At 42.3% G+C, this 27387-nt stretch overlaps 1 protein-coding gene across 1 annotated transcript in view; it reads right to left on the bottom strand.

The window, feature by feature from the left end:
* Nucleotides 1–27387, bottom strand: part of dchs1b (dachsous cadherin-related 1b) — a 78293-nt gene that overhangs the window by 40468 nt on the left and 10438 nt on the right. Inside the window, exons 2-4 of the mRNA XM_080483913.1 lie at nucleotides 22339–23184; nucleotides 22044–22241; nucleotides 20753–21526 (exon numbers count right to left, since the gene is read on the bottom strand). Of these exons, the coding sequence (XP_080340039.1) occupies nucleotides 20753–21526; nucleotides 22044–22241; nucleotides 22339–23166 (1800 nt within the window). The 5' untranslated portion in view covers nucleotides 23167–23184. The remainder of the gene's footprint in view (nucleotides 1–20752; nucleotides 21527–22043; nucleotides 22242–22338; nucleotides 23185–27387) is intronic.

Below are 27387 nucleotides of genomic sequence, written 5' to 3'. Positions count from 1 at the left end.
ATGTACAGTATCTTGTTTGGGGCTGATTCCATGCCTGAATGTGACCAAGTGTGCAAAAAATGTTGAGTTTTGTCATAGTAAAAGCAAAGAATTGTGTCAGATAATCCGAGGTATTAAATCCAAAACATGTATTTATAATTTATTGGAAACAAATATAGACCCACAACACAGCGTATGAACCAAACAACAGCCATTTTCTAAATTACTTTTGCCTTTTGGTTTTGTTATCCAACAAAATAGTGGAAGTAGTAAATAAATAAACACGCATGCTACATGATGTTTGCTTGCATTCCTTCTCACTATGAGATAATTATTTTCTCTGTTACAAAATTATTTCACTGCTCGGTTTACAAGGCAAGGAATAACATTCAACAGTTTTTCACTACAAGATTGGCTTTCCAGTCATTTATTCAAAGAACTACACAGTTGTTTAAGAAGTGATCCTCTGAAGCCTTAAGCCTTTCAAATCAAAGAGCTTCGATCAGCATGGGGCTCACAAGTGAAGAAATACAAACAAACCAGATACGTGAGACACATTGATTCTATCACATTCATTTTGACTTTTGAAATATTACCGCAGGTAAACAATGTGCTCTGTTTCTGTGCCATCAATCCCTCAAGGCACAGTGAGGATGCCGAACCTTCCTGACAGAAAACATCTAAAATATACTTCCCCGTGTCAGCTCAGGCTACACGGGACCTGAAAGAGCTGAATGGATTGACTTGTCTTCAGACTTTTGGAAGGAAAGAAGTCTTTGAAAGACGGGTTGTGCCAGGTAATGGTTTCCAGAGTGGTCGAGTTCAGAGAGACGGGGAAAGATCTTGGTGGTTGACTTGTCAGGGCTAGAAGTATCCTTATACACACTGTGATGTACATGAACTGTGGAAAAACACACACAGAGACAGCTCCCACAGCAACTGGAGATCTAGTGTAAACGTCCAGTTGGTGGTGCTTTGATGCTCTCTGGCTGGTTTTAGGAGGGTGGTCTGCTAAACAGCCCCTTCGTGCTGGTACATGATCAATAGGTCTGTAAATGTTTTAGCAGTGGCGTTACAAGAGACATAAAATATTGAGGCGTCAGAGTGAAACACAACCATATGGGATAAAAGGAGTTATTGTGTGCATTTCTGTGTGTGTGTGTGTGTGCGTGTGTAGGAGGTAACATGAGGTAGGGGAGTAGGAGCCAGGCGGCATTATAAACTGCCCGATCAGTCATTCTACACCAGTGTTTGTATGATGAGAGGAGGAGGGACGAGACGCTGGAACAATTTCTCGGTGTTTACATTGATCTCTAATTCAGAGTGATTGGTTTCCTGATAAGAGGACAAACCATATTTCATGTTCAGTATCTCATCGTTAATACTTGTGCATGTCAAACACAATCGTTGGTTCAGTTATCTGCCCTCACACACATAAACAGACTTGAGGAGATTATGTGTAATTTGTTTACACATAAACCATTACATGGCTCAAACTCTGGCTTCCCATTTAACAACTGCTGACATGAGGCATTGCACTTCCAAACCCACCACTCACCTCAGGCTCCGAATGATTAACTTGGATGTGTATACAACAAATGATGTTGAACCCAAACATGCCAGCTCGTAGATGTATGAACTGCATGTCGACTGACTTCAGGTGACTTCAAGTGCAACCATTTGTGCAGAGGCACAGCTGACCTCATGTTGCTGTGGGTGTTAAATGACATCTGGGCATGAGTGAGTGGAAGTTGGAACTAAATGAGAGTCCAACTTTATGACAGGAGTAACATGATAGGCTGTATTTATGACAAACAGAGCTGACTTCCACTCTGCGTGGCGCTCAGCAGAGAGATGAGGAGATTAAGACTTGACTGCTAAAAGCAAAAACGCTGGTTTATGACAATTTGGATCTTGTTTCTTGTAGTTTCAGAAAAAAGCCATTTTTATTATGACAAGCCATGTCAACATGGAAGCAAAAGAGACAAAAGTCTAAATAACGCTATTAAAGAATTTAGTTTTTTAAAGACACAAAAGCCAGAAATAAAAACTACATACAGAATTCCAAGTGAAGTGAAGCAGATATCCTTTTTAACTAAGTTAGCAAACCAAATTAATGAGAGCATGCAACCTCTCTTGTCATTCATGTCCAAGCCCACATTCCACATTTCCCCATCTATGGGCTTTGTAACAACCCTCTTAACCTGCATGACCCTGTGACGACCTCCAGCAGGGACACAGAAACACAAGCATATGTTCATTTTCTTAAAGAATGTGAGACCCTTTATCCAAACTTACAAAACCCTCATTCTACTTGAGAAACCTACTTCGCCTTTTTGTTTAATTTTCACACTTTTTCCCCCCTCATTGGTAACAACTCACGGGTGCAGACTTCTTTGTACTACATCATATTCTACACTGATGACAGATGAAAAACAAAATGTGGTACCTGAGAGGGTAACCTTTCTTCTGATGGCCTGACATTCTCTGTATAATGAGTTTACACAGGGATTATGGCCATGAAACCTAATCAGGACATAAATTACCATGAGATGTTTAAAATAACGAATTAAGCTTAATATTTAAACTTTTTAAGTTAACTGTAATAATGTACCAGGAGTTTGAGCTCAAGGCTTTAGTTACATTGTTTTTTTTCCTTTTCTTTCTGCATCTCTGTATGTATATTATGTGAGAGAGACAGGGCTGACAGATGGCTTAAGGTCCCAACTCACCACCTTGCGTGAGTAGCAGGCCTCAGACCCAGCTCTTACCCCGGTGTCTGCCCCAGGCCCGGGCTTTAACCCAATCAGAGAGATGGATAAACCAGACACACATATGTGGATATTTACATACATCTGCTGAACCTATCCCTTAGAGGGGAGACGATTGAGAGGATGAGGGAGACAGAAAAACCGATTGACATGAGGGGTGTAGAAAAGACCAAAGAGACTGGGCTCAAGGCTTCTGTCATCTGTCAACCTGCTACAAGTCCCTTTCTCACCTCTCCTCCTCCTCGCCTTCTTCATATTCCTCCTGGCCACTGCGGCAGTCAGGCACTGCAAATGCTGACAAGGGATCAGAGTAATTTCCTCACAGCTGATTGACAATGGTCAGTCTGAAACTGTATGCCAGATGGAGAATACAATGCTGAGATCATTGTTGATAATTCACTTTTTCCCACCATTCAACACACTGGCAGTAGCACAAGGTGATGGAACATGTGGGAGAGTTCGTGCGATGGCGCGTGATTGTTTCCAAGTGTGCGAGTGAAAAAGCAACGAAGAGAATGAGGAAGACAAAGATTTACAAACATTCCAATTTAGCTTTCAGAAACAATTGCAATAAAAAAATAAGCTGCACGATTCACCTAAAATGATCATTCCGACCATGAAGCGTGGAACAACGCCATGTATGGAAACAATGGGGAATGGCCTAGCAGAACCGATGCCAATGGCGATATGCAGCCAGTTTTTAACAACCCTCCTATACAGGGTTTCTTCATTGAGAAATTAGGTAAGGCAATTGTGCCGCCGCCAACTTCCCAATGACACAAACCAAGTTGAGGTGGGTGGAGTTGCTCCATGTGATTGTAGGAGCTGCAACTGATCAGAATATTAGAGTGAGATTGAGGGCGGCAGTGAAGTGGAAAAACAGGGAAGGGTGGGTTACACAAGAGTCTGACCTTAACCTCAGGGATCCTAAGGGGAAATACAGAGCCTATGTGTGTACACATAGGCTCTGAGCTTTACTGCCAGCATAAACCATGGTATAAACACAACACGTATTGCATTGGACTGAAGCATGCGCAATTTGGCTCAGTGTGGCGGTATGAAAAGACAACATGAAGAAGAGCGAAACGAGGAAAAAGAACAGAACCAAAGATGCAAGCGAAAAGCGTGGACTATTTGGGTGCTGTCCATAATATATCACAGTAATAGCGCGCTTTGAAACTTCCCATAAGAGAGGATGTCACGGGCCAACATAAAAGCTGAGATTAAATCTCTATAGCTGGACTATAAACGGACGACTTTCCATTGCACTTCTATAGCCAGCGTCTCATATTACCTCTGTCCTGACTCTGTGGCTTTCTGGCTAACCAACCCTGACTCCAAACTCCTAAACTTGACTCCTGTCTCCTCCAGGTGCCATTAAGCTGAGAACAGTAGGTCCCAAATGGGCCACCAGACGCCATAGGGTCGCTTAAGGGGCCACTAAAGCAGTGGAAACCCAAATCAGAGGAGTTGACTCATACGAGTACTAAAAATCTGAATAACGATCAAATTTAATTGATTTGGCTGAAAAAGTGTTAATTTATTTCCTCTCGATGACCATGTGCAATAGGCATGTGTATGAAAAGAATAATCAATGTGCCACTTTCTTAAAAAATTACATTCACCAATAAAGCTACCTCATTTACAACAGTTTGTTGAACAAGAGGTACTATTTGTATAGATTAGTTTTTTTTCACTGTAAGCCCTGAACCTGCCTGGAGGTAATAAACACTGGCTTCCTTAGTCTTCAACACAATATGTTACTGTAATATGTGGCTAAACTTCCAGGAAAATGCTTCATATCTTAGACCCTACATCCTATATGTCACTACCAATGTAGTAATGGGTGTTGACCCTGCCCCTCCTGCACGTCAGTCAAAATTTGCCCTGTGATCTTTTGCACATTTCCTTCTCACATATAGGAGAGGGCCCTTGTTTGCTCGTCATAAATATGAATTCGCATGGAAGTTGCGGCTAAGCCCTGAGGATGAAACTGTCAGCTGTAATTCTCCCACAGGTGTTAGGACGTAAATGTACCTTTGTCTCTCACAGCTGAGAAATCCCAATATATCTGACACAGTCATCCTGTTGCTCAGCTGAGCCCAAGTCTTGATTCAGTGCAGGGCAAAGGCAGACCTCCACTTCTCCTCCACTGTAGGTTTCCAAAAGTATTAAAGACTAATGGATAAAACAGGCAATGTGTTCACACTCCCGCCCAGATCTCAGGATACCCGGTCCTTTGTTGTTTCCACCCAGCAGAGGAATCCAGAAGAGTCAGCCTTAAGCTGGGGACAGCCAGGCAAAGGAGTCTAAACTATGGAATATTAGTGTCATAAGCTTTCTGTGAGCTGTGAAATAAGTGGACGTGTTTGTTTTATGAATGCATACCCGAGCCAAGGTGACCTCTGAATGAGCGTGATTATACAAGCCTCTAAATTTTAGAATCTTAATGTGTGTAGATGTGTGTGTGTATGTAAAGGTCAGCCGTGACCGGGTAAGGGAAAGGGTGCACAGAGAGAGCATACATACAAAAATGAGTGAATGACTGATTTATTAGGTGTATAATTGCCACAGCTCCCCTCTATCTTGGCTGTAGATCTCCGTTGGATGTCCAGTGTGTGAGTGTGTGTGTGAGTGTGTGTGTGTGTGTGTGTGTGTGTGTGTGTGTGTGTGTGTGTGTGTGTGTGTGTGTGTGTGTGTGTGTGTGTGTGTGTGTGTGTGTGTGTGTGTGTGTGTTGGAAGTGGGCAGCGTGGAACAGAGCAGGATTAATGGAACACTCAGCACGCTAACTCCTTGCAGACCACCAGCATTGCCTTAACCTCGTATACTGAGACATTGAGACAGAAAGACCATGAAATTGTACTTATAGTTAAATATGAGTCTGTCTGCCAGGGCACCTGCATGCTTGTCCATCTCATTTTCGTCTTCTCATTTTCTTTATTGTGTTGAAGTGGAGGCTTAGGTTCTTCTTTTTTCACACATATCTTGAAAAGACTTGGGTAAGATTTTTTTTTTCTATTACCCTGGCGACTAAATGCATGCCATTTAGGATTTTATCCAAACTCTGTCTGGAGTATATCAAAACGTGATGATGTAAGTCAGAAGAGAGAGCTGCAGGGCTCACACATACACACGGTTGTGCCAGAAGGCATCGTATTAATCAAACCTGACTTTCTGAAAGTGAAGACCAGACTATGGTCCTTTAAATCTCAGGGATGAAACAGCAGGAGGAGGAAGACGCTGAATGACTATATTACATAGAAATATAAAAATAAATGTCGGACAGAAAGATATTGATTGAACTCAATTTAAAAATCCCCTTCTCCATATTCTACAATTCATTTCTTTATATAAAGGATGATTACGTTTCCCTTCTGGCAAAGCCTTTCATATTGAGAACATGCACCTGTTTCAGAAATACTAAATGAGCCACTGATTGGACCTCAGGCCAAGGTTCAAGTCCTCGCTCTTTAAAACCCTAAAGCAATAAAGGCTGCTCTGAATTTGGAGCCTTAATGATGTGTCTTCAGGGCCATGCAGCAGGGGGACTTTAATTAAACTAAATGATCGTTTCACAGCAAAACACTTTGGAGTATTCATCAAGGAATAAGCAGGAGAATTGTTCCTGCGGTGTGAAATATAGGTGCGTATTGTACGAATCCATGGGCAGCCTGGACAGCACTACAGGGTTCACATCCACTACACTATGAAAGAGAGGCAGCTGGAAGAATGAAGGACGTGTGATTGGACCAAGGTCCAAGACGTCTGTCGGGAAAATAAACACAAAAGAATAATCACCCACACGAGAGAGAAAAAGGAAAGCAGAGAAAGAGACCACTCTATTCTAATGTTGGAGTTTTCCATTTTGGAGGTAGGTCCCTCCCTTCTCTTTCATAATTCACAGACATGACAGGGATGGATGGGGCCTTCTAATGGCATTCTGGGATTTTAAAATGCACGCAGAAACACACATTTACAGGCTTGTTCGAACAGCTACACGTTCAATAGCACTACATGGTGCTACACTCACACTCTCTCACACACACACGCACACGCACACGCACGCACACACACACACACACACACACACACACACACACACACACACACACCCAAGATACTGAGGCAGCCTGTGAGGTGATCGTTACCGGAGCGGGGGGGGGGGGGGGGGGGTTGGGGGGCTCCACTTTCACCCGGTGACAGACAAAAGATTACACAGACTTTCCGCTCAGCATTTTCTCATTGTGTGTGTGTGTGTGTGTGTGTGTGTGTGTGTGTGTGTGTGTGTGCATACACATGTGCTAGAGGAGAAGACATTTTTCAAGCATATTTAAATAGTTTTTTGGGGGGGAAGGGGCCTTAATGAATGAGGGCTAAAAAACCCATTTTTCATTGGATGAGCTGACAGCTGGTGCATGCATGTTCCATTCAAACAGAGTGACATGTTTAATTTGACAATTAGGAAAACAAAGGATTCCATTTTGAGCCACAGTTGGAGGCTGCGTATATACTGTGTGTGAATATGTGTCTGTGCTTGTGCTTTTCAAGAATCCTTGCCGAATTGAAATTGACAGGAGGGGAAGTATTGTGGATACAGAAGCCCCAACAAGCACAAGGAAGCCCAAATTGTCAGTTTAGATAAGCAGGAAAGGAAATGAAACTGTAAAAGTAAAATCAGGCAAGAACAAAAACTGACTCAAATAATTCACTTTCTGCTAATTCAAACCACTGTGCTTAAGCTACCACTGTGTCAGTCTACGTGGCTCATGCGTGGACTATTTACAGTTGTGCAAACCAAAGTATGCACAGGGATTTAAAGGTGACGCAAAGAAATCCGCCACACATTGTTTCTTTTCAGCAAAGCTGCGAACCATTAACCTCACATTATGTCACACTTCAGGTGCTGCAAAGCAGGCCGAAAGCCTACACACACGCATGCGGTCAATGTCGTGCAAGTGTGCATGAAATTAAGCCAAAATAAACGACACACGTTTCCTCACAAACAGAGCACAGTGCCTTCATGAGAAAAGCTTTGCCTATCGCCTTCAAAACAGGATTTATTACTTAGGAAATTCTACAAAAGGGTTTTCAGCACAAGGTCGAGGCAATGAAGAACTGCAAACTAATTTACAATGATCTCCTTTATTTTCATCTGCACTACCAATAAATAAAAAAAATCCCCTTGTAAATTTGTGGTTTTGTTAAGTTTAATGTTTCATATAGTAGCTATTCATATTCATACTAGAATTATTTTTTTCTTTGTACTTTGTACTTTGATTTGCAGGAAAACCCAAAAGCGTGCATTCTTCTCATGCGCCATGAAGCCCAGATTTAGATCATGGTTTATCATGATGCAGACGCCCACCAAATAAAGCCCCATAATTTCTTCATTCTCCCCCTGTCCGCCACCATTTCTCCTCTTCCTTTCCACCCTGTGGTCCTGAGAGTCCTGTTACCATGGTTACCAATGAACGATGGCTCCAACCCTTTGAAAACCATCACACACACCCCACCCCCCGCCAACACACAAACACACTCGCTATCTGTATGAAGTAATGGCAATCATCTTTCACGTGGTGTTCATATGAAAAGCGTCTGCCTGCACCTCTCTGTGCCCAGTTACAAAAACATGACCCTGCTCCCCTCCTGACAGCAATGAAATATACCTTTAGGTGGAGAATTCCTCCCTGTAATCACACACTCAAACGCAGAGTCCAATCTGCACTTATTCTCATCTCCCTTCTGTAATTTGCAAAGACAGATGAAGCCCCCCTGTCAATGGTATCTCCTGCAGCCTTGTGGTATTTTGTGATATCATTGTCACTCTGCACATTTCAGAAGATATTATCTGGTAAACAATAGAGAGTGTGACAGGCTGCTTTCATGTGGAAAAGATTGGGGAAGAAATATTGGTCCTCTTCGTAGATGGCGGTTTAATTCAATTATCACAACCAGTCTGCACTGTATCCAATTCTCCACTGCACTACTCCACTTTTTCTTTTTTTAATATGTGCGTGCATGGAAGGTATGACATTGAGAATTGGCCTGTTTCAAGGGCGTACTCAGACAGATAGAGGTGAAGTCACCCACTCACCCACTCACGCACTCTCACGCACTCTCACGCACCCTCACACACACACACACACACACACACACACACACACACACACACACACACACACACACACACACACACACACACACACACACACACACACACACACACACACCAGTAACAGTGATGAATCGGCTTGGCTCCGCCTCCCCTGTCCTCTTTCTACGTCTCTCATTGTCATGGTAACCATCACCACCTCTGCTGCATCCTGCATTCATGCTTTCGCACCAGCCATCCTTTTGATCGGTCTCCCCTGTACCCTCTCTCGTAGTCGAATACCTGCGGAGTTGTGATCTTTCCGGAGCCCTACATTTCTTTACTATGAATCATCAATATATTCAGCACCATCAGTTCAGTATTATAAAATATTCAAATGTTCACGCAAGAGAATGATATTCCTTGAACAGTTTCTCATTCTAACTGAGTTATGTCAAGGCCAGTTTGGCTTTTGGATAAACTCGATAAACTGAGCAGAGAGAATACTTTAGAAAATCTGTCTCTTGGTAACGTAATGATCGGCACTGACCCATTGTGACAGACTGACCTCACTGCTTCACTCGCCTGCAATATCAATCAGCTATCAGTCTGAAGACATTGCAATTATGAAATGGATGGTTATTTCTGGTAATCAATAATTTCATCCCAATGCAAATTAGGTTGTTTGCGAACACAAGCCCATAATGCTAATGCACTGTAATGTAAAGCGGTGAATGAAATACATCTTTATTTCCAAGTAAAGATGTGGCAAAATGAAAGGCTTTGAGGGACTGACGGAATAATATTGAATTCTACAGATAACTGGTGGGAACATTGTGAAATGATCACAAAATGAATATGTAACATGAGCTTTCATTGTCCTTCAGGTTAGGTGCATATCTATACAAAGGTTTTCTATTCACTAAAGTAATTTTGGTCGCCCCTACAGAGTGACCGCCTTGTCATTACATGGAATTAATATGACTGAATTATGTGGTGAGGTATCAAAGACACATGACTGTTACCAGCCAAGATCAGACTCTTAAAATTCATTACTGGCATTACACGCTTCATTACAGGGTAGAGCATACATAACACTGCATGCTATTCACAAAGTAAGCACTATCATCTGTTCTCCACTTCCTGTGATCTTAGTTGCTTCATCTGGATGGACTTCAAAACAAATGTTCTTCAGATAAGAAACAAAAGGTCTGAGAGGAGAAAATGCCCCTCGATTGATTCACATTAGCTCTTGTATCCGGTTCTGGAGCAGCAGATCTGGCACTCCGAGATTCCTGCAATCAAACAGCTCCTCTGTAATCGTCCCCTGAAGCCAAGCACAAAACACTCTTTACGACCTGCCAGCGGTGTGGGTGCTTACCAGTATGCACTGGTGTGTTTGTGGGGAAAGCATGCATGCATGGGTCTACAAAAAATGTGTTTGTGTGTTTGAACACCTCTTGACAAAATCAGAAATCACTTCCAGCTTTCTTAAATTGATATTCCCCAACAGAGAGTCGGATTCTGGCCAAGACATTTAAAGTCTGTTTCTACTAGAGTGTGTGTGTGTGTGAGAGAGAGAGAGAGAGAGAGAGAGAGAGAGAGAGAGAGAGAGAGAGAGAGAGAGAGAGAGAGAGAGAGAGAGAGAGAGAGAGAGAGAGAGAGAGAGAGATTGCACCACCAACAGAACAACCTTCATTTATCACTGCAGTCTGGAGGGAAATGGAGTGAACAGCACTATACACAGGAAACTGCTACAACAAACCCAACAAGTACACCTGATCTAAAGAATATTCACGAGAATATTCACTTCATGCGTTGCTTTGTAATGATGCACTCTAACACATTCAACTGACATGGCGAATAACCAAAACCCTTTTTCTTCTTCTCTCAGAGAAAATGAGTCAGTTGGACATCACATTCAATAAAGAATTTATCTCTTTTCATCTTCCGACCAACCAACTGCTTCCACTTGCCACAATAGTGCCGCTCTGCTGAGCCGTGATGTGAAAACATTAAGCTGTGGTGAGTGACAGCAGCGAGGACACCAGATGTTGACGTTCAAGGATGGCTGCTGCAGCGCCCCACTACTTTCCTTGCTGTCATTTCCTTTGATCCTTTTCCCTAAGAACAGAGTACAATCCTCAAGCTTTCCTTGTTACGGGAATGTATCCCTGTCACATGTGAGCCGAGTGGTCTTCTATTTATGGTAAAGAACCGATCTTCAAAATGCATTACTTCTCATTGTGTGCTTTGATTTCAAAAGGATCTTCTCGTGGCACTTTTACTGTGAAATTCTACACAAACAACATGCTTTTTTTTTTTTTTTTTTAAACCTAGAAATTTATTCCAAGTAGTATAAAGGACTTCCTAAACTGCACACTGCGCACCAGGGTGTGTTAGGCCACAGCAAGTCTGATCCAAAACCACAGAGCTAAGTTTGGGCCACATGCACCAGAAATGTTGGTTCTCCTGAACTGACATTATATCTGACACAACCTTACTCTAAAAGTTAAATAACTTACAGCAGCAAGCAAGTACTCATGCCAAATCACAAGATTTACCTAACCTCAGCCAACATCTATGACACATGCCAAATGGCTGCAAATGCACTCAGTATGAGGTTAAAATATCACATATCGACTACTGTTTCATGTCAGAAAGATTCATCCTGTGGTGCTCACAACTCCAACACAAACACCTTGTGAGTGATCCGACTCCTGTCCTATGCCGTGAAAGAGCGAGACTTTGTATAAATTGCAGGATGGGGATACGGAGAGTTCCAGTGACAGCAGAGATGAAGAATTAATTTTCCCTAATTATGACTTACGGTTTGGTTGGTTAAAAATGGATAGACCACCCTGAAGAAACGGAAGAGATGCTGAAAGCTTAATTTGGAATTATGTCTTGTTGGAGACGGTTAATTTGATGTTTTCATAGGGACTTGTTAAACAAAATAGCATTCTGAGGTGTTTTTATTATTAATTATTAATGCTGGAATCTGTAACACAATATGACAACTATAATGATTTCTTTTTCAACTTAAGGCCATTTTATACAAATGTAAATGAACGCTGTACAAAACTGCAAAAGGCACAGTATTAGCCTTTGAAGAAAAAAGACGTCTAATCCACACTGAGCTATTTGTTCATTCAAAAGAAGGAAGAAAAAACCAGAGCACTCGTTCACATCTCAAGGCTGCTTTTTAAATTAGGATTCTGCTTCTTCCATACTGATGGGTTCACCGAGTCCATGAGGCAAAAAGCAAGCTGGAAGATGGGACTCCAGCTGCTGATTGATAAAAATGTAATAATCAAACTTCATAAATCTCATTTTCTTGTGTTTGTTGATCTTCTGTTCCACACGTTTTATCCTTTTATTGTTCATCTGTCCATTGGTTTTCATCGCCCTCGTTCATTTACCCTCTGTTTCGCCCTCGCAGTCGAAAATTTGTACAGTTCATCGAAACAAATCACAGCAGCTGCCCATCCAAACAGTAGAGTTATTTCCACTGCTGTAGCCGTTCCAGGCCTGTCTGTCAGACCACAGCCAGCAACCACAAACACACATGCATGCTCACATGTACGGAGGCCCACAGTGGAAATAAAGTCTCTGTGGTTTCTGTCCTTAAAAGCCCACGCTCCATGGTCAGATCATAAGCTTTTTGTCTCACTGCACAGTGCATTTACTTATATTTGTGCACCCATCAATATTGGGGTTTAAATGTAAAACACACACAGACACAGTATATCTTCACTCTCTGTAGTATGCTCTTCTTAAAGGGATCAGACAGCAATCGAAAAAGGAGAAAAAGAAGATGGCAGTGGAAGTCAGTGTGGGCAGGTGAGAAGTAGTAAAACATCTCTTGTAAAAAAAAAAAAATTCCACTATAGGAGCCTGGAAACTTTCCTTCGCTCCTTCTGATGTTGCTCTAACCTTTATGGGACATCTCACGGTGAGAACCATCCTTATAAAAACCAAAGTCCAAAGAAAAGAAAATATGAGGTGCACGCATGACAGAAATGCATCTGGGATGTGAAGGAGAGAGATGTGATGTGGACCATATTGAATAGAAAATGCATATAACAAGCATGTGCTTTTTATCTGATCCCCTATACCAGACAAAATCAGTTGTGTTGTTTAATATTGTGTCTTTTGGCACCATTAACACAAAACTAGATCTGGAATATTAATGCACCCGTGTCTGCTTCTCTCAGCTTCCCTCCTTGATTTCCTGAGGTGAGAAGGAAGAAGAGGAGGACAAGTGAGATGATTAAATTGATGATTCGTTTAAGAAAACAAATATCTGTAGCTGCACTGTCTTTGACCCTTGAGAGGAAAATAAATAGTGTGGAGAGAGCTGGGACACAGACACAACAGCAGAGGAGCGGAGTCAGCCAGATAACAGCTCCGAGGCTGATGCTCCAATGCGCACACTGAGACGCACACCAACACACCAACAGCCGTGCCCAAATGAGTGTGCAAAAAGGCAGGAAAGAAGAGCAAACCTCACAACCTAAATGATTCATATCTCACACACTTGCTCAGCCCTCAGAGAGCAAAAATCCCAATCACACCCAACTGTGACTTCAAATCTACAATCTATCCCTCTGAAAAGCCGAAATGACAGAAACTGATACACTGGGAAACAAGCGCTCACACTGACCTTCACCCCAACGTTTTTGACCACCTGCTGTCCCAAACTGTAGAACCCCTCCCAAAGCAAATAAAATGGAGAGAAACACAGGAAGCATGCTAATTTACACCAACTTAACTCAGTGTGTCATGAAATTAGATTAGTGTGACCTAATGAACTGCAGAGAGCCTCTGGATCACCTGCTGCGCGCGTGCAGTGTGTGCGCATTCTCCTTTTGTGTGACTAATTTTCTATTTGATTCAGTTTGTTCCATCCACACCCAAGGTCCTTTAGCTGGACAGCCAAGGAAGATTTAAGCAACGCGAGAAAAGGCTGTGAGCAAATGGAGGTTCTGACAGAGATTGAGGGGACATCTGGACAGGACATACAACTGAAAAGAAATTAAAGCAAAAGATGCCTGGGAGGACTGAAACAGGCAGATAGGCAGGAAAAAACAGTGCATATACGTCAGCGGCTTTGTTTGCATCTGCTGCCTGCAGCAGTTCGATATCAGTGTGATCCTTTTTCTTGACACTTCTTACTGGTAAAGGTTAATAGGTCTACTATTCTAGGTTTAGACGAGTGTCACAGTCAGCATCACAGGCAAATTTTACATACTGTAAGCTACACATCTTCATCCCTCACTGAGTAAATATTTTTTATATGTACAAGATAACCCCAAAACTAAATTGTGCATCTTAGGCAAAGCTATGAGAGCTCTAACATAAATGTTGCTTTTTTTTTTTTTATCAATTAGCTGAAAACTTCCCTCGTAAGTTTGATTAGTGTTCAATCAATTGTGTCATAAAAATTTCAAACTGTTTTGAACTGCTAAATTTACTGCTTTATATCACAGGAAAATGTGACTGCTTGATGAATAATGAAATTAAACTGTCAGATTCAGCTCAGCTATCACAGCAGTTATGTATGTATATATACAATTAGATACCATAAGCAGGGTTGTTTGGGAAAGAATTGCCCTGAGAGAATTTCTTATTCTATTTTTACTTTAATTCACTTGGCTTTTCACTTTTTTTTTTAACTACCTCTGACATGGGACTGCACTGGGAACGATTATGATAATCAATGTTTTCATTGTGCCAAGCAAAAACAAGAAGTCACATACAGTCATATGGATAACCCAGTGACATGAGGTAAAAACAAAAGTAAATAAAGAACAGAGATACTTTCAAGCAGATGAGATGAAGGAATAGGAGGGGAAGCAGTCAGTTTAGAGGGAGACGATGAAAAGAGAGTGAGAAGAAAAGCCCTCTCCGCCATATGGTACAGAGTATTGGACTTAATGAGGCGGAAGGCTATCCCCTCCAAAGAGGCATCAGCCAGTCAGATCACACATGCATGAACACTCTGATAGGATTAAAACACAGCATATCCAAACCACTTGTGATATGGAACCAAGCTACTGACTTTGAAAAAAGGAACTCCAGTTGAGAAACGCATCTGAGGAGAACAAAAGCTTGCTGATAGGAGAAGCAAATAGTGATACACCGTCAAGTGGGAAATCCGGCCTGTGAACTGTTACATCCAGCCAAAAAGAAATGGACACATCAAGATATGTTCACTGTCTTTCAGTGTGTGTATAGATAAGGCAGTATTTGTGGTTGATTGCAGTAAAATGAAATGTGGTTGTAATTCCTGAGTACTGATGGCAGCACTTTGGTGAGCATATCGGTTGTTTGCATATATTTGGAGCTCAGACAATGGAGGCCTGTGCACACTTACAGATAGCACCTATTCTGTTTGCTTACCTGGCACACACCGCAAAAATGTTTCCAAGTTTTACAAGTCTGTGATGTTGCATAGTGTAAATGTGCTTTGGTCAGAGCCCATCTGAGCTGATCTCTGCTGGAGAGGGATACAACTTCTGATTGTGTTCATCGCAATTTTGCCTAACAGGAAATGTCATTATGGTCAAAGCACTTGAGAGATTCTTACCACTTCAGCAGTCCCAGCAAACTCTACATGATCTGATAATCATAACAGGAGTTCACACACCATTGAGATTAATTTCAAGTTCTGTGGCTTGCCCACGCTGTCCGTGGGCAAGCCACAGAACTTGAAATTAACGGAACATGGACGGAAATGGAGATTAAACCACCTGAAGATGGCTCACTTGTTCCAGTGGGCCACACTGGGATGGATGACAGTTTATCTATTCAATTTTTGGATGCATTGTAAAGAATAAGCCTGGGAATCTTCCAAGTCTGCAGGATTAATCATTTTAGCTATGAGGAATGACTTTAGAAAACATCGGATCCATTTGATATGTCTGATATATGATATATTTTACTTATACCAAAGTGGTGCTCCAACACTGCTGACTGACAGCCCAACTCTGTAAACTCTACAAACATTTGGGACTCATAATGAGAATGCAGAAGAAAAATAATTATAAATGAATCTAAGTGAGACGGTAAGACCTCTGAAAAAATTCAGCAATAAAATAGATAATATTGCAACATTGCAACCGTAATAATGCCTACTTCATTGTGCATTAAGCTCATGAGGACAAGCACAAACCCAAAATGGATTACCTCCTGGAACTCCAGTAGCAAGCAGGTGATAAATTCACAGCAAGTGTTGATGGATGCAATGAAAATAGTTCACATAGCAGACACACCACCCTGATCCCTCGTCACACACATCCTGTCAACATCGCCAACAGCTGAGAGACGCGTGAGTCGGCAGGAGAGGTGGAGAAGGAGTCAGAATTACCACACCAGACAGAGATAAAGAATAAGCATGTCAGAACGGGAGCCAGCTGCTAACAGCATGAAGTGATTCGCCAAATTGTCGGTCTCATCGGGGACTCCTCGTGTGTCAACCCAACCATTTGTTATTGGGTATCACCTGTTAGATGTGACAGAGCCGTGAGGTGACGGAGATCGGTAAAGTCTACGGTCTTCCTCTCTCAGCTATCGATCCAAGCGAATTAGACACACTGACAGATTAATAAAAAAAAAAACACACACAAGAGAATGTTTCGGCGGAGCTGTCTCATAGCACAGCTGCAACTGTGCGAGAACAAGCAGGAGGGAAGACATCAAGCAGATAATAAATTTCTTCTTCCCACTTTTTTCAAGCTTAATAAAAGCTAAGAGTGTGTTTTGTGAGTCTGGGCTGGCGAAGAGCTCGTGAGCTCCAAGTGGAAGCTGTGGTTTGTTCTGGCTCTGGTTTCCATCGGGGCCGATTCAACACAACACCAGCAGGAGGCTAGTTTGGCGTTACAGGAAGCTAAAGCTGAATACCTTCCGACTTCCAGTCTGTCAGCATATGGCTCTAGCTCTGTTGCTGTTGATTTAACAAATGCGATTAGTATCAGTGTGTATGCTTTAAATATAATTAGTATTTCCTTATAGACGGCCATTCAGGCTTTTGCCATTGACTCCACTGACTCTGAACTGAACTTCACACCAAAAAGGCTGATTGCTCTGACAGACAGACCTGTTTTGTACTGTCAGCTGGAAGTTCACGACGATTCACTCCCCCTGTCATAAGAAACCGGTCTCCTTCCTATGTGTGTTTTCCTTTATTTCACTCACCCTGATACCACACTTGCATATTGCAGTGTGACTTCCTCACCTTTCTTCTACATGACTACCAGTGAGGCTTTCCCAGAAGGTCAGACAGTCTATAAAACAAAAATCTGGTGCAGAGCAAGATTATATCACGCTGTACTTAACTGACTTATGTGAGATTGATATTTTGCATTATTAATTAACTTAAAAGTGTAATCTGAGGAATCCTGCTCTCTAATTATGGAGTTAAGGGACACGTCTGTACGTAAGTGTGCCATCATGATAAACATTTTAATCCAATGTGGACTATGAAGAAACATACATCTTTTATAAACACGGGTCATTGGTCACTACAGGAACCCAAATACACTGCAGTGCCGTTGTACTGTACTACAACGTCAACCCACCAATCCCTTTGCCTTTGTACATCCCCCAGATGAGCACATCTGTGAGTTTGTCTACAATGATTGAGTGTTGCTTAACAGGCTTGACCAAGAAACCACATGCAGAATATCACAGGGGAGATGCATCACCTGCTGACAGTAAGGTCAGGAGCATACACAGGTACACATACACAGATGTAAGACAAAGGCTGTAGGTTTGCTTGTAGGTTATCAATTTTGTTCTTTTATTGTATCAGTGTCTTTATCCTGGGACACGTGTTTGTCTCGAATAAAACTTTTATCTGTCCTACAACTGATTTACTCATGTTTTTGCTGCATTTGTGTCTTGACCAGGCTGTGCATGCCATTGCTTGTGAGATTAGCAGCGCTTTCCCAGCAGTCAGGCTATGCTGGAAGTCAGCATGTCATTGGATTTAGCAGAGACTGTGTGAGGCACCATCCACACAGGAGGAGAAACAAAGACCCTGAAAAAAAAAAGCACAGACGACTACAAAAGAAGAAAGAGCAACAGTAAGTAATTATTTCAACTCCATTGCAGCAGCAGAAACCCCCAAGATAGAACGCTCACATATCAAATGAATTCATCAACCTCAGATCGCAAACAACAGTTTTTCAAGCGAAGAACAGGAACTACTCCGACTATGATTCACACTTTTCACAGCCAGCCAAAATTGTCACTGTTCTCATGACCTTTACCTTGACGGGTTGTGAACCTGATTCCAGTGGGTGTACATCACACACACACACACACACACACACACACACACACACACACACACACACACACACACACACACACACACACACACACATACACACACACACACACCTTCTTGCCTGGGAAATACTTTAAGGAAGTGGGGGAAGTGGAAGGCTGGGAACCCAAGAAATAAATAACTCCTTTGTATCGCAGCAGCATAAACACTGCAGCACATTACAGATTACTACAGTGGCAAAACTGATAAGAAGCCTCCTACATACTGCATGCGTGGGTCTTTGTTTTACCATGCTTGTGGGGTCCAAAGGCCCTTTATTATTTTAGACCAACTTATGTACAGTACACTAGGTGTTACGGTTAAAATAGTTTAGGATTAAAATTAAAAGAAGAGCATACACATATATGATATACAGTGTATGTGTGTGCGTACATGCATGCGCGTGTGATGACAGACAACTAAGGAACTCAGGTAGGCGTGATCTTCCCCATACAGTTTTCATATACTCCTTCCAATAACACATATTTTAATATTAAATATTGCCCCCGCATTCTTATTTTTTTCACACTGTCCAAAATCCAAACCTAGTCAGCCAGGCCAGAATCTCACTTCCAAAGAACAAGCAGCGATTGCTATCTATTGTAAATATTGCTACAATTCTGAGAACATGTTGCCTTTGTCTCAACTCTGTCAGGAACGTGACAGAATCTCACAACCAGATCATCAGTGCCAAATAACATCACACAAAAATGTAAACTCAGTCCTTGAGGACCATCTGACCCAGTTGTCAATAAATCTGAAATGCTTCACAGTCTTGACGCTCGTGTGGTAGTCAAAAGGGGAATAAGAAGCAAATCTGGAACAACAATCATTAGGCTATGATTTCAATATTAAATGTGTGTGTGTGTGTGTGTGTGTGTGTGTGTGTGTGTGTGTGTGTGTGTGTGTGTGTGTGTGTGTGTGTGTGTGTGTGTGTGTGTGTGTGTGTGTGTGTGTGTGTGTGTGTGTGTGTGTGTGTGTGTGTGTGTGTGTGTGTGTGTGTCCTCTCTGAGTGACCACATATTCCAACAGCGAAGGAGAAAGTTTACACCAACTGCTATTACTCTGCAAATAACTGATCTTGTGGGGAGACTCTCGCCTGGAGAATCTTGGCTTGGTTGAAGCGAGCCTTGAGGAACGTGCCGGAATGAGTAAATCAAACCTTATTCACTTACTCTGGCAAACTGGAGAGCCACCCGTGATGTCTGGCACGGGATTATGCCTGAACCTGGTGCCAGAATAACTGCCGGCTAGGATTAGAAAAAAGGGTAACAGTTGATTACCACTGTTACGACGGCAGGAATGGCGGTCCAAAAGGTTCATTAAATTGCTTTAAGGACAAAATAATCAAACAGACCCAGCAAATTACTGCAATCCCACAAACAGCAACAGACTATTCAATATTCTCCTTCATTTTATATCACTTCTATTTTATAGCACGACTCCTCGTCACCCTCTCTGACTTAGTACCTCATGGTAGAATTTCCCTGAGGAATAGGCCCATATGCCAGTTTTCACAGAGTACCAACCAGCCATTTTTTTCAAATACATGTTAAGTGAGCATGCACAAATGTAAAATTCAACCTACTTTGACTTTGGTTGGTATGATTAAAGGTCCAGAGCATTTCATTGCTGCACTGCACTTTTGAGAAGGAGAGGTAAGCTTCCTGACAGAGAAAGAGAAAACACTTCTCTCTCTTTGCTTTCCGCCGCCGCACGTCAGACGGCTAAAATCAACCTGTAAAAACAGTTGGCCTTAACGGTGCATGATGCTGAGTAAAGACCTTGCTGGAAGACAAACAGCCAGTCATCCTTTTTTCATTTCTCAGGAGACATTCCCCCCTTATATAAAAGGGCTGCTGGAATCAAGATAAAAGCAACGTGGCCAAGCTGCAGTGAGATATAGCACCAATAGCAAGGGCTCAACCTACACTGCTGGCTTGGTTTCCGTGGCAACCCTACGAGGTGAGAGAAAGGACATACCAGACTGGAGTAAATCTCCTCACAGTAGCTTCAGGAATTCAGGTGAAGTTTTCCTCCCTGCTCTTGTCACCACGATTCTTTTTTTTTTTTTTTTTTTAACTTCAAATTGTTTTCTCTCGTCTAAATGAACATTGTGAGTGGCTTCACCTCTCCTCTCTTCGCCCAGACTTTACAAATCACTTTACAATGCATGAGTGCTTCCAAGTGCGCCATCCTTTTCTCAAACACAACTTCAAGGCTGCTTTTCACTTCAGACATGACTATAATTTCCAGACTGCTTTTTATGACGTATAAATCAGGCTTTTGCCAGGGGAGTAATCAGAGAGGGTTTAAAGGGAGGGTGTGAGTGAAAAGAGAGAGTGAACAAAGACATGAGAGGACAAGTTAGACAGTGTGTGCTTGATCTTGGCTACATTCGTGGGACAACAGTGTTAAAGCCAACACGCAATAAGATTGAGCACTGCAAGAGCTAACAATGGCACTAAGATGCATATACTGTAGAATAAAAAGAGTTGATAGAGTAAGATGATAGAGTAAGAAACTGGAGCAGAAAGCTGAATAGGAAAAGTTCTTTTGTCTTGGTTTTTTCTTACCTCCAAGAAGCAGGTCCCGGCTGGTGTGTTTTCCTTGATGGAGGCATTGTAGTAGTTGCTGGAGAACACGGGCGTGTTATCATTAACATCCTGCAGCACAATGTCCACCTTCGCTGTGGATGACAGAGGTGGGCGACCACTATCCGTCGCCACAACAGTCACACTAGGGGCCGGCTCTGATTCAAAGTCCAGAGCAGTAGCAGTGGTGATGATTCCTGTTACAGGGTCGATCGAAAACCAATCAGAGTGGGAGTTTTTGCCCTTTAGTAAGCTGTATCGCACGTCCCCATTGGGGCCCTGGTCTTTGTCCCTTGCAGTAACCTGAAGTACAAAAGATCCAGGATATACAACCTCAGGAATGGTCTGTCTGTAGGCCTGCTGGTCAAACAGAGGGGGGTTGTCATTAACATCAGTCACTTGGATGGTGAAAGAGGACTCTGCCCTGAGTGGCGGTGTGCCAGAATCTGTGGCCATCACCCTGAGGTCATACGAGTCTCGCTCTTCTCTGTCCAAGACCTGGTCCACGTATATCAAGTAAATGATGCTGTCCTTGGTTGTGAGAGCAAACTTCCCATCACCGCCCTCGAGGGACACATTCACGTTGGCATATTCTCCATAATCTGGATCGGTGACAGATATCCGAGCCACGTACTGGCCCGGCTGGGCTCCCTCCGAGATCTTTGGAGAGCCATCCTCGCTGAGGAAGATGATGGTCATGGTGGGTTGGTTGTCATTGTAGTCGCGCACATGAATAGTCACAAACGCATTGGTCACCTGAGAGAGACAATGGTATGATAATAGTGTTATTGAATGCTCAAGACACGCTCTTTGATTTTATTGATAAACTTTCAATTTGAAACAATATCTTTTGAGGTGTAAGAAAGAACATTTATTAACAACATAAACAACGTTTTAGTACAAATGATCAAAAGTTGGATTTAATCATAGTTTAGATATATATCAGTTCACCGTGTTAACGTTCTCCTGTCACATACTAACATTGTACTAAGCACAAAGTATTGTTGAGATTAATGAAAGTGTTATGTGACTTGACACTTGATATCTTGATACTAGTGTAAGAATAAAGTATTTCTTGTCTATCTAAATAGATACTCAAATACCTAAAAGAGCAATATTTCCAATAGTTATTAAAATGTCTTTATATGATACTGTATATGTTAATGTCATATCTGCAGGAATTCATATATATCCCGAGATGCTACTTGGCATGAGTAAAAACATTACATAATAGGCCCACATCCAATTTAATGAAAAGCCAAAATGTTGTTACCTCCGGGTGGCTGGCATTATCTCTGGCCTGGACCACCAGTTCATGAACCCTCTTCAGCTCATAGTCGAGGGGTTTATTCAGAGTGATGACCCCTGACTTCATGTCGATGACAAAGTAGCGGTCAGGGTCACTCTGACGGCGGTTGATTTCATAAAGCACCAGACCATTATCGCCTTCATCTTCATCTGTTGCAAATACCTGCAAACATGAGACAATGATAAAGAAAAGAGAATTTAAAGGCCAATATGTTTTTGGTAGTTAATTAGTACTGAAAAACTGAAAAGACTGGGCTAACCTGCAGGATACTGCTTCCTTGTGGGAGACTTTCAGAGATAATAGCATGGTATCTACTCTGATTAAAAGCTGGTGCATGATCGTTGATGTCAGTTACGGTCACTTCCAGGGTCATGGATCCCATCCGTCTCGGCGAACCCCCATCAAAGGCCTCCAGGACGAGGTTGTACGATGAGCGTTTCTCTCTGTCTAGAGGTCCGTTGACCACCAGGTCAAGATAAAGCACTTTGTTAGCAGCTCTCTTGGTCTCTAGTCTAAATGTCTGGCCCGCATTGCCCTCTCGGATGGAATAGCTTTGCGTGGTCAGCTGGTCCTTGTCTGAATCGGTCGCGGGCTCCAAGGAAAATCGCGTCCCCACTGCCGTGTGCTCAGGGATTTTAAGAGCCACTTTCTTTTTAGGGAACGCAGGTGCATGGTCGTTGATGTCATTGATACTGATCGACACTTCAATAGTGATTCCTGTCGTTGTCACAGCAATGAAACTGTAGTGGTCCCTTTCCTCCCGATCCAGGCGGCGCGCGGTGGTAATGATGCCAGTGGTTTCGTCAATATTGAGGTCGCTACCGACACCTGTGCCCTCATGGTCTGAGATGAAGTAAAGGCTTGCCGTTTCGCCAGGCGGTAAACCAGCACTGATGTCGCCAACAATAGTTCCTGCCGGTTGCTCTTCATCCAGCTGGAGTTCGAGTGCTCCAAGGACACATGTTGACTGAACTAAAATAAGGACAATGTACAAATAAAAGAGTGGCTTCTGTTGCCAGACACTTGAACCCACACAAGGTCCAGTGACCCAAGCCCTCCGTCTTGACCCTTTACTTGTTATCGGCATGGCTGGGGTCTGCTACGCCTAGAAAAGAGAAAAAGGGGAGAAAAAAGAAAGCGTAAGCCAGAAGAAAACATGATCTAGAGTTAGAGCAGTATTTTATGTGCGACTTGAGTGACTGAGCAATATTTTTGGTTCACTATTTGAAAACATCTTGAAAATTCACTTGGCTCTCTTATAACGCAGTGAAAACAAAATGTTCAAGTTCTTTTTTCTTAAAGTGGAGTAAGTTTGTTAAATCCTTGCGTGACAACATGCTAACACTTTTACAGTCCAGAATCTATATTAAAGACACTGCATGATGAATTCAAGCTTTTTTTTTTCCCCCATAAAATGAATATATATAACATCTTGGAAAGAACTTTTGAACTTGGAGAGAGTATGAAAATGGAAGTCTAAGTCTGTCCAGGATCCACATAGGCTTTAACCACACTGAGGACAGAATCATAAACTATATTTATCTCAAGGATAACAGTGAGAACATCCTAAAGCACCCAGAGCATCACACAATTGAGTCACGAAGGACACTGAAATGGGCATTGAGATTTATTGTAAGATTTTTATCCACCACAGATCTCTAATCACAGAGCATCAAATTCCTAATCGTTACATACACGCACACATACACACAGACGGAATGCATGGGAAAGTAAACTTAAAGCTGCTTTAGCGGAGCCTTTATAAGCAAACGCAGTCATTTAAGACGGTAAGCTCAGTGTTTATGTTCCTGAAACCTTAAATCATGCACTTATCTATAAAGATAATATCCTCCTCATGCAAAATCGACATCAATCTTATCGGTCATACTCTGGATCTAATCACAAACAGATATACAGAATGCCAAACTGCATCAGGGTCAAGATCTTATTGACTAAAGATTCCTGCATGCTGGAGAGTTGGCTATGCCTCAGTGAATCACTCAGCAACACCAAAACAGTTCATCACTGGAGTGTAAAAGCTCATCTAAATCTCACCTGACACTGTCTGACTTCCCCTGCAGCGAAGTCACCATCTGGTCCTTCAGCATGCTAAAATAAACACTAATAATTGTTTGCAAATGGCTGACTGACCCTTATTTGACATATATACTTTCACACACTGCCATAAAATTTCTGAAAATACACTTGTAATTGTTCTGGCGAGTTTTAAAAAAAAAAAAAGAACTCTCACAAGATAGATGCACATTTTGCACCTTGATGAGGTCTACAAATATTTAGATTGCTTTCAAAATCAGACCATTTGTTTGTGAATGTTTCTCTCCTATTTACAGAGAAAGATTTATTGAGTGGTTAACTGATCAAAACATCCGGCAATAAGAACTTTGGTGTCCTGATTTAACTCATTCATCTCACTTAGAAACCAGGGGGCTGCTGCTTCAACAAAATACCTAAACCATATGAAATGTGAATGATTCCTGCCTCTACAAGCTAATGTCTACTACAGATTATTGGAAAAATATAGAAATGTGTGTTGCATGTGATGCATGTGATGCATGCAGAAAAAGCCGGTAGCAGACAGGAGGTTAGCTGTTAGTGGAGGGTGTTGGTCATATTCACCCAGACAATCACTCCCACAGTGCATGTATAATCTGGACAGTTAACTTTAGGAATGTCCTCTGCCTCCAGAGGAAAAGCCAGCCTGATGCTCGCTTGAAGTATTTGCACCTTTGTTCAACTAAAGCATTCATACTTGCGCATGCAAAGAGACCATGGATTGACTTTTGGGCTAGCCAATGGAAAGACTTAGTGTTACACAAAAGAAAAAAGGGTATCGTTATCTCTCTAGCAGAAACAGATTAACTGGAGAGAGGCGGTAGGAATAAACTCGGTCGATCACTTTAAAAAGTGAATATCAGTGTTAGCCTGATTTATAATGTCGGTCTTCAAGCAAAGCGTTAAGAATACATAAGATAACATTTGATATCCGATAAATTCTCCTGTTATCATCTATTCCACAAGTTCTTCTCCTGACCCTGACCTCATGTGGTAGTTTATGACGACTCGGGAGGAAAGATTAATAAAGGCTATAGGTCCAGAGGGACAGAGAGTGGGACACTGATACTGGCCCTTCTGAAATGGCCATTGACCTCTACATCTGGTCCAGACGGCTGCTCTGGACAGTTGCTGCACTCCCACACAAAAGAGGGAGCGAGCAGAGCTGAGACTGAGCACATGTCTGCAAACACACCCTCCTCTTGTTGTGTTTGCTTTGTGTCGAAAGGCTCGTCTGTGTTTGCGTTTTTCTCGACTACGAGTGGGAAGAAAAAAGCGAAGCGGTAGAAGTCGAAGGATGAGGTCTGAGGGAGACAATCGAGGGTGTGATGATCAAAAGCAGCCTTTTTTTACTGCTGAATGGAAAGCTCAGTGCCAGACTTTAGGCCTTTTGAGACACAGCTCTGAAAGAAATTAACGCACAGCACTGTAACTCATTCACGGAGAACTTTAGGGAAAAAAACATAAAGAACAAAGCAAAGAAATGGAAAAGGGTGGACATGGGAAAGAATAGAAAAAGCTCCATTCTGGGGAGCGATTACAGTTTGCTTTGGCTTGACAGAAACAATTGCCTTTAGGGACCACTAAGCTGAGTCTAGGCAAAACTCATGATTGAAAGCTAAAGTTAGAATGTGTGTAAGAGCATATTTGTATCTTTTCAATCCTTCAGCTGAGTGTCAGTTAAAGGTTATATTGATGATCATATTGCATGACCATAATCTGTCACTGTCAATGAGCAATTGGTCCATGGTGTCATCTCCCCTTGCACGTATGCTGCAATGCACTTGTGTTGATGGAAAACACAAGCTGATGAGGATGAAAGGAACAAAAGCTGCACAGTTTATTTTGAAAGGACACAATTAAGTAGTCAGTCTAGTAGGTCATAGCCACCTGGTTTACTCCCTCTAGTGGCACTATTTATAATACTCTGCTGAATATTATATATTTTTTAGTTTAAATGAATATATTGGAAGCTTCAAAAGTATTTTTCATTAAAACTGAAGAATAAATCCATGTGAAAATGTAAATGCATCAAACAAGTTTTAACCTGTCCCTGTGGTTACGTGGGTTTTCATGTGGTTGTGACATGTGCACGCAAACAGTGACATCATATCTGAGTGACCACACTCAAAGACAGGGCATACCCAGAGGGCTCCATGCAGTCTCAGCCACATTATATCTGGCATTGCACCCCCATAATCTGCCCGTGCTGTGTGGAAGCCTCAAAGCCTCAAACACACGAGCCTCCACTTTTAAGTGCCGTTACCAAATAATAGAAAACCGGAGTGTTTTCTATACGACCACCATAGCACGTGTACAAGGATACGCATGAGTGTGTGTTTATGTTGTCAAGGCTTTTCCTCATGCAATGTCATCTCCCTTTCCCTTGCTTGCATGTTCGCTCCTCCTCTTTTCCTCTCTCCTTCCCCTCTAATGGATTTAGCAGATATAGTGGGGCAAGCCATAGGGACCCACAGCCAAACTAAACAAGACCCAAAGTCACGAAGATGAAAAAAAAAGAAAAAAAAAAGTGGTGACTCCCTAATACCTCCATCTCTGCCATTTTTCTTGTGCTTTGATGGGCCAGCTCAGGTTTTCTTTCAGCAGGTTTCACAGTGGTTGAGAGGTCTGGCATTGAGAAATGAGAGATATTTGGCAGCAGGTCATTCGCTATTGCAACCGCTTCAGAGTGACCATGAACAATGAGCCGACATTGTGATTGATGGTAAACGAAAGGCAAAAAAAAAAAAAACATAGTTTGAAACGTTGACATCAAAATATGTTATGAAGACATACACTTGACACATCTTCACCTTAGCCTGTTCAAAACTTCATCTTGAGAAATCTGATTCATGTTGTAGTTTTCACTTGTCTTAGCAGTCCACACAAAGCATGTACTTTCTGTGACGTTTCTCAGAAAGTCTACAGTCTTTCTGAAGTGACTGAAAATGAAATTTTAGATGTGATTGTGGTGGAACTGCCTGCCGTGGTTTAGAGGGGCAACATAAAAAAGAAAAGGCGGGGGGGGGGGGGGGGGGGGGAGTGCGGCATGGGGTTTATAGGACAGAGGAATGCATTGCATCTCAGTTTTCATGTCGTTTGGGTTGTATGTGTGTTCAGGGGGACAACTATGACACCAGTCTCCCCTTCAGTTGCCTTTCCCTGGATATAGATATCCTGTTTCTAACCCCAGCTGTCACCGGGACTGAGAGGGCACGCGTGTGCTGCGCAAATG

This window comes from Lipophrys pholis (genome assembly GCF_963383615.2).
Source record: "Lipophrys pholis genome assembly, chromosome: 16".
NCBI lineage: Eukaryota > Metazoa > Chordata > Actinopteri > Blenniiformes > Blenniidae > Lipophrys > Lipophrys pholis.
This window is presented reverse-complemented; position numbering and strand designations above follow the sequence as displayed.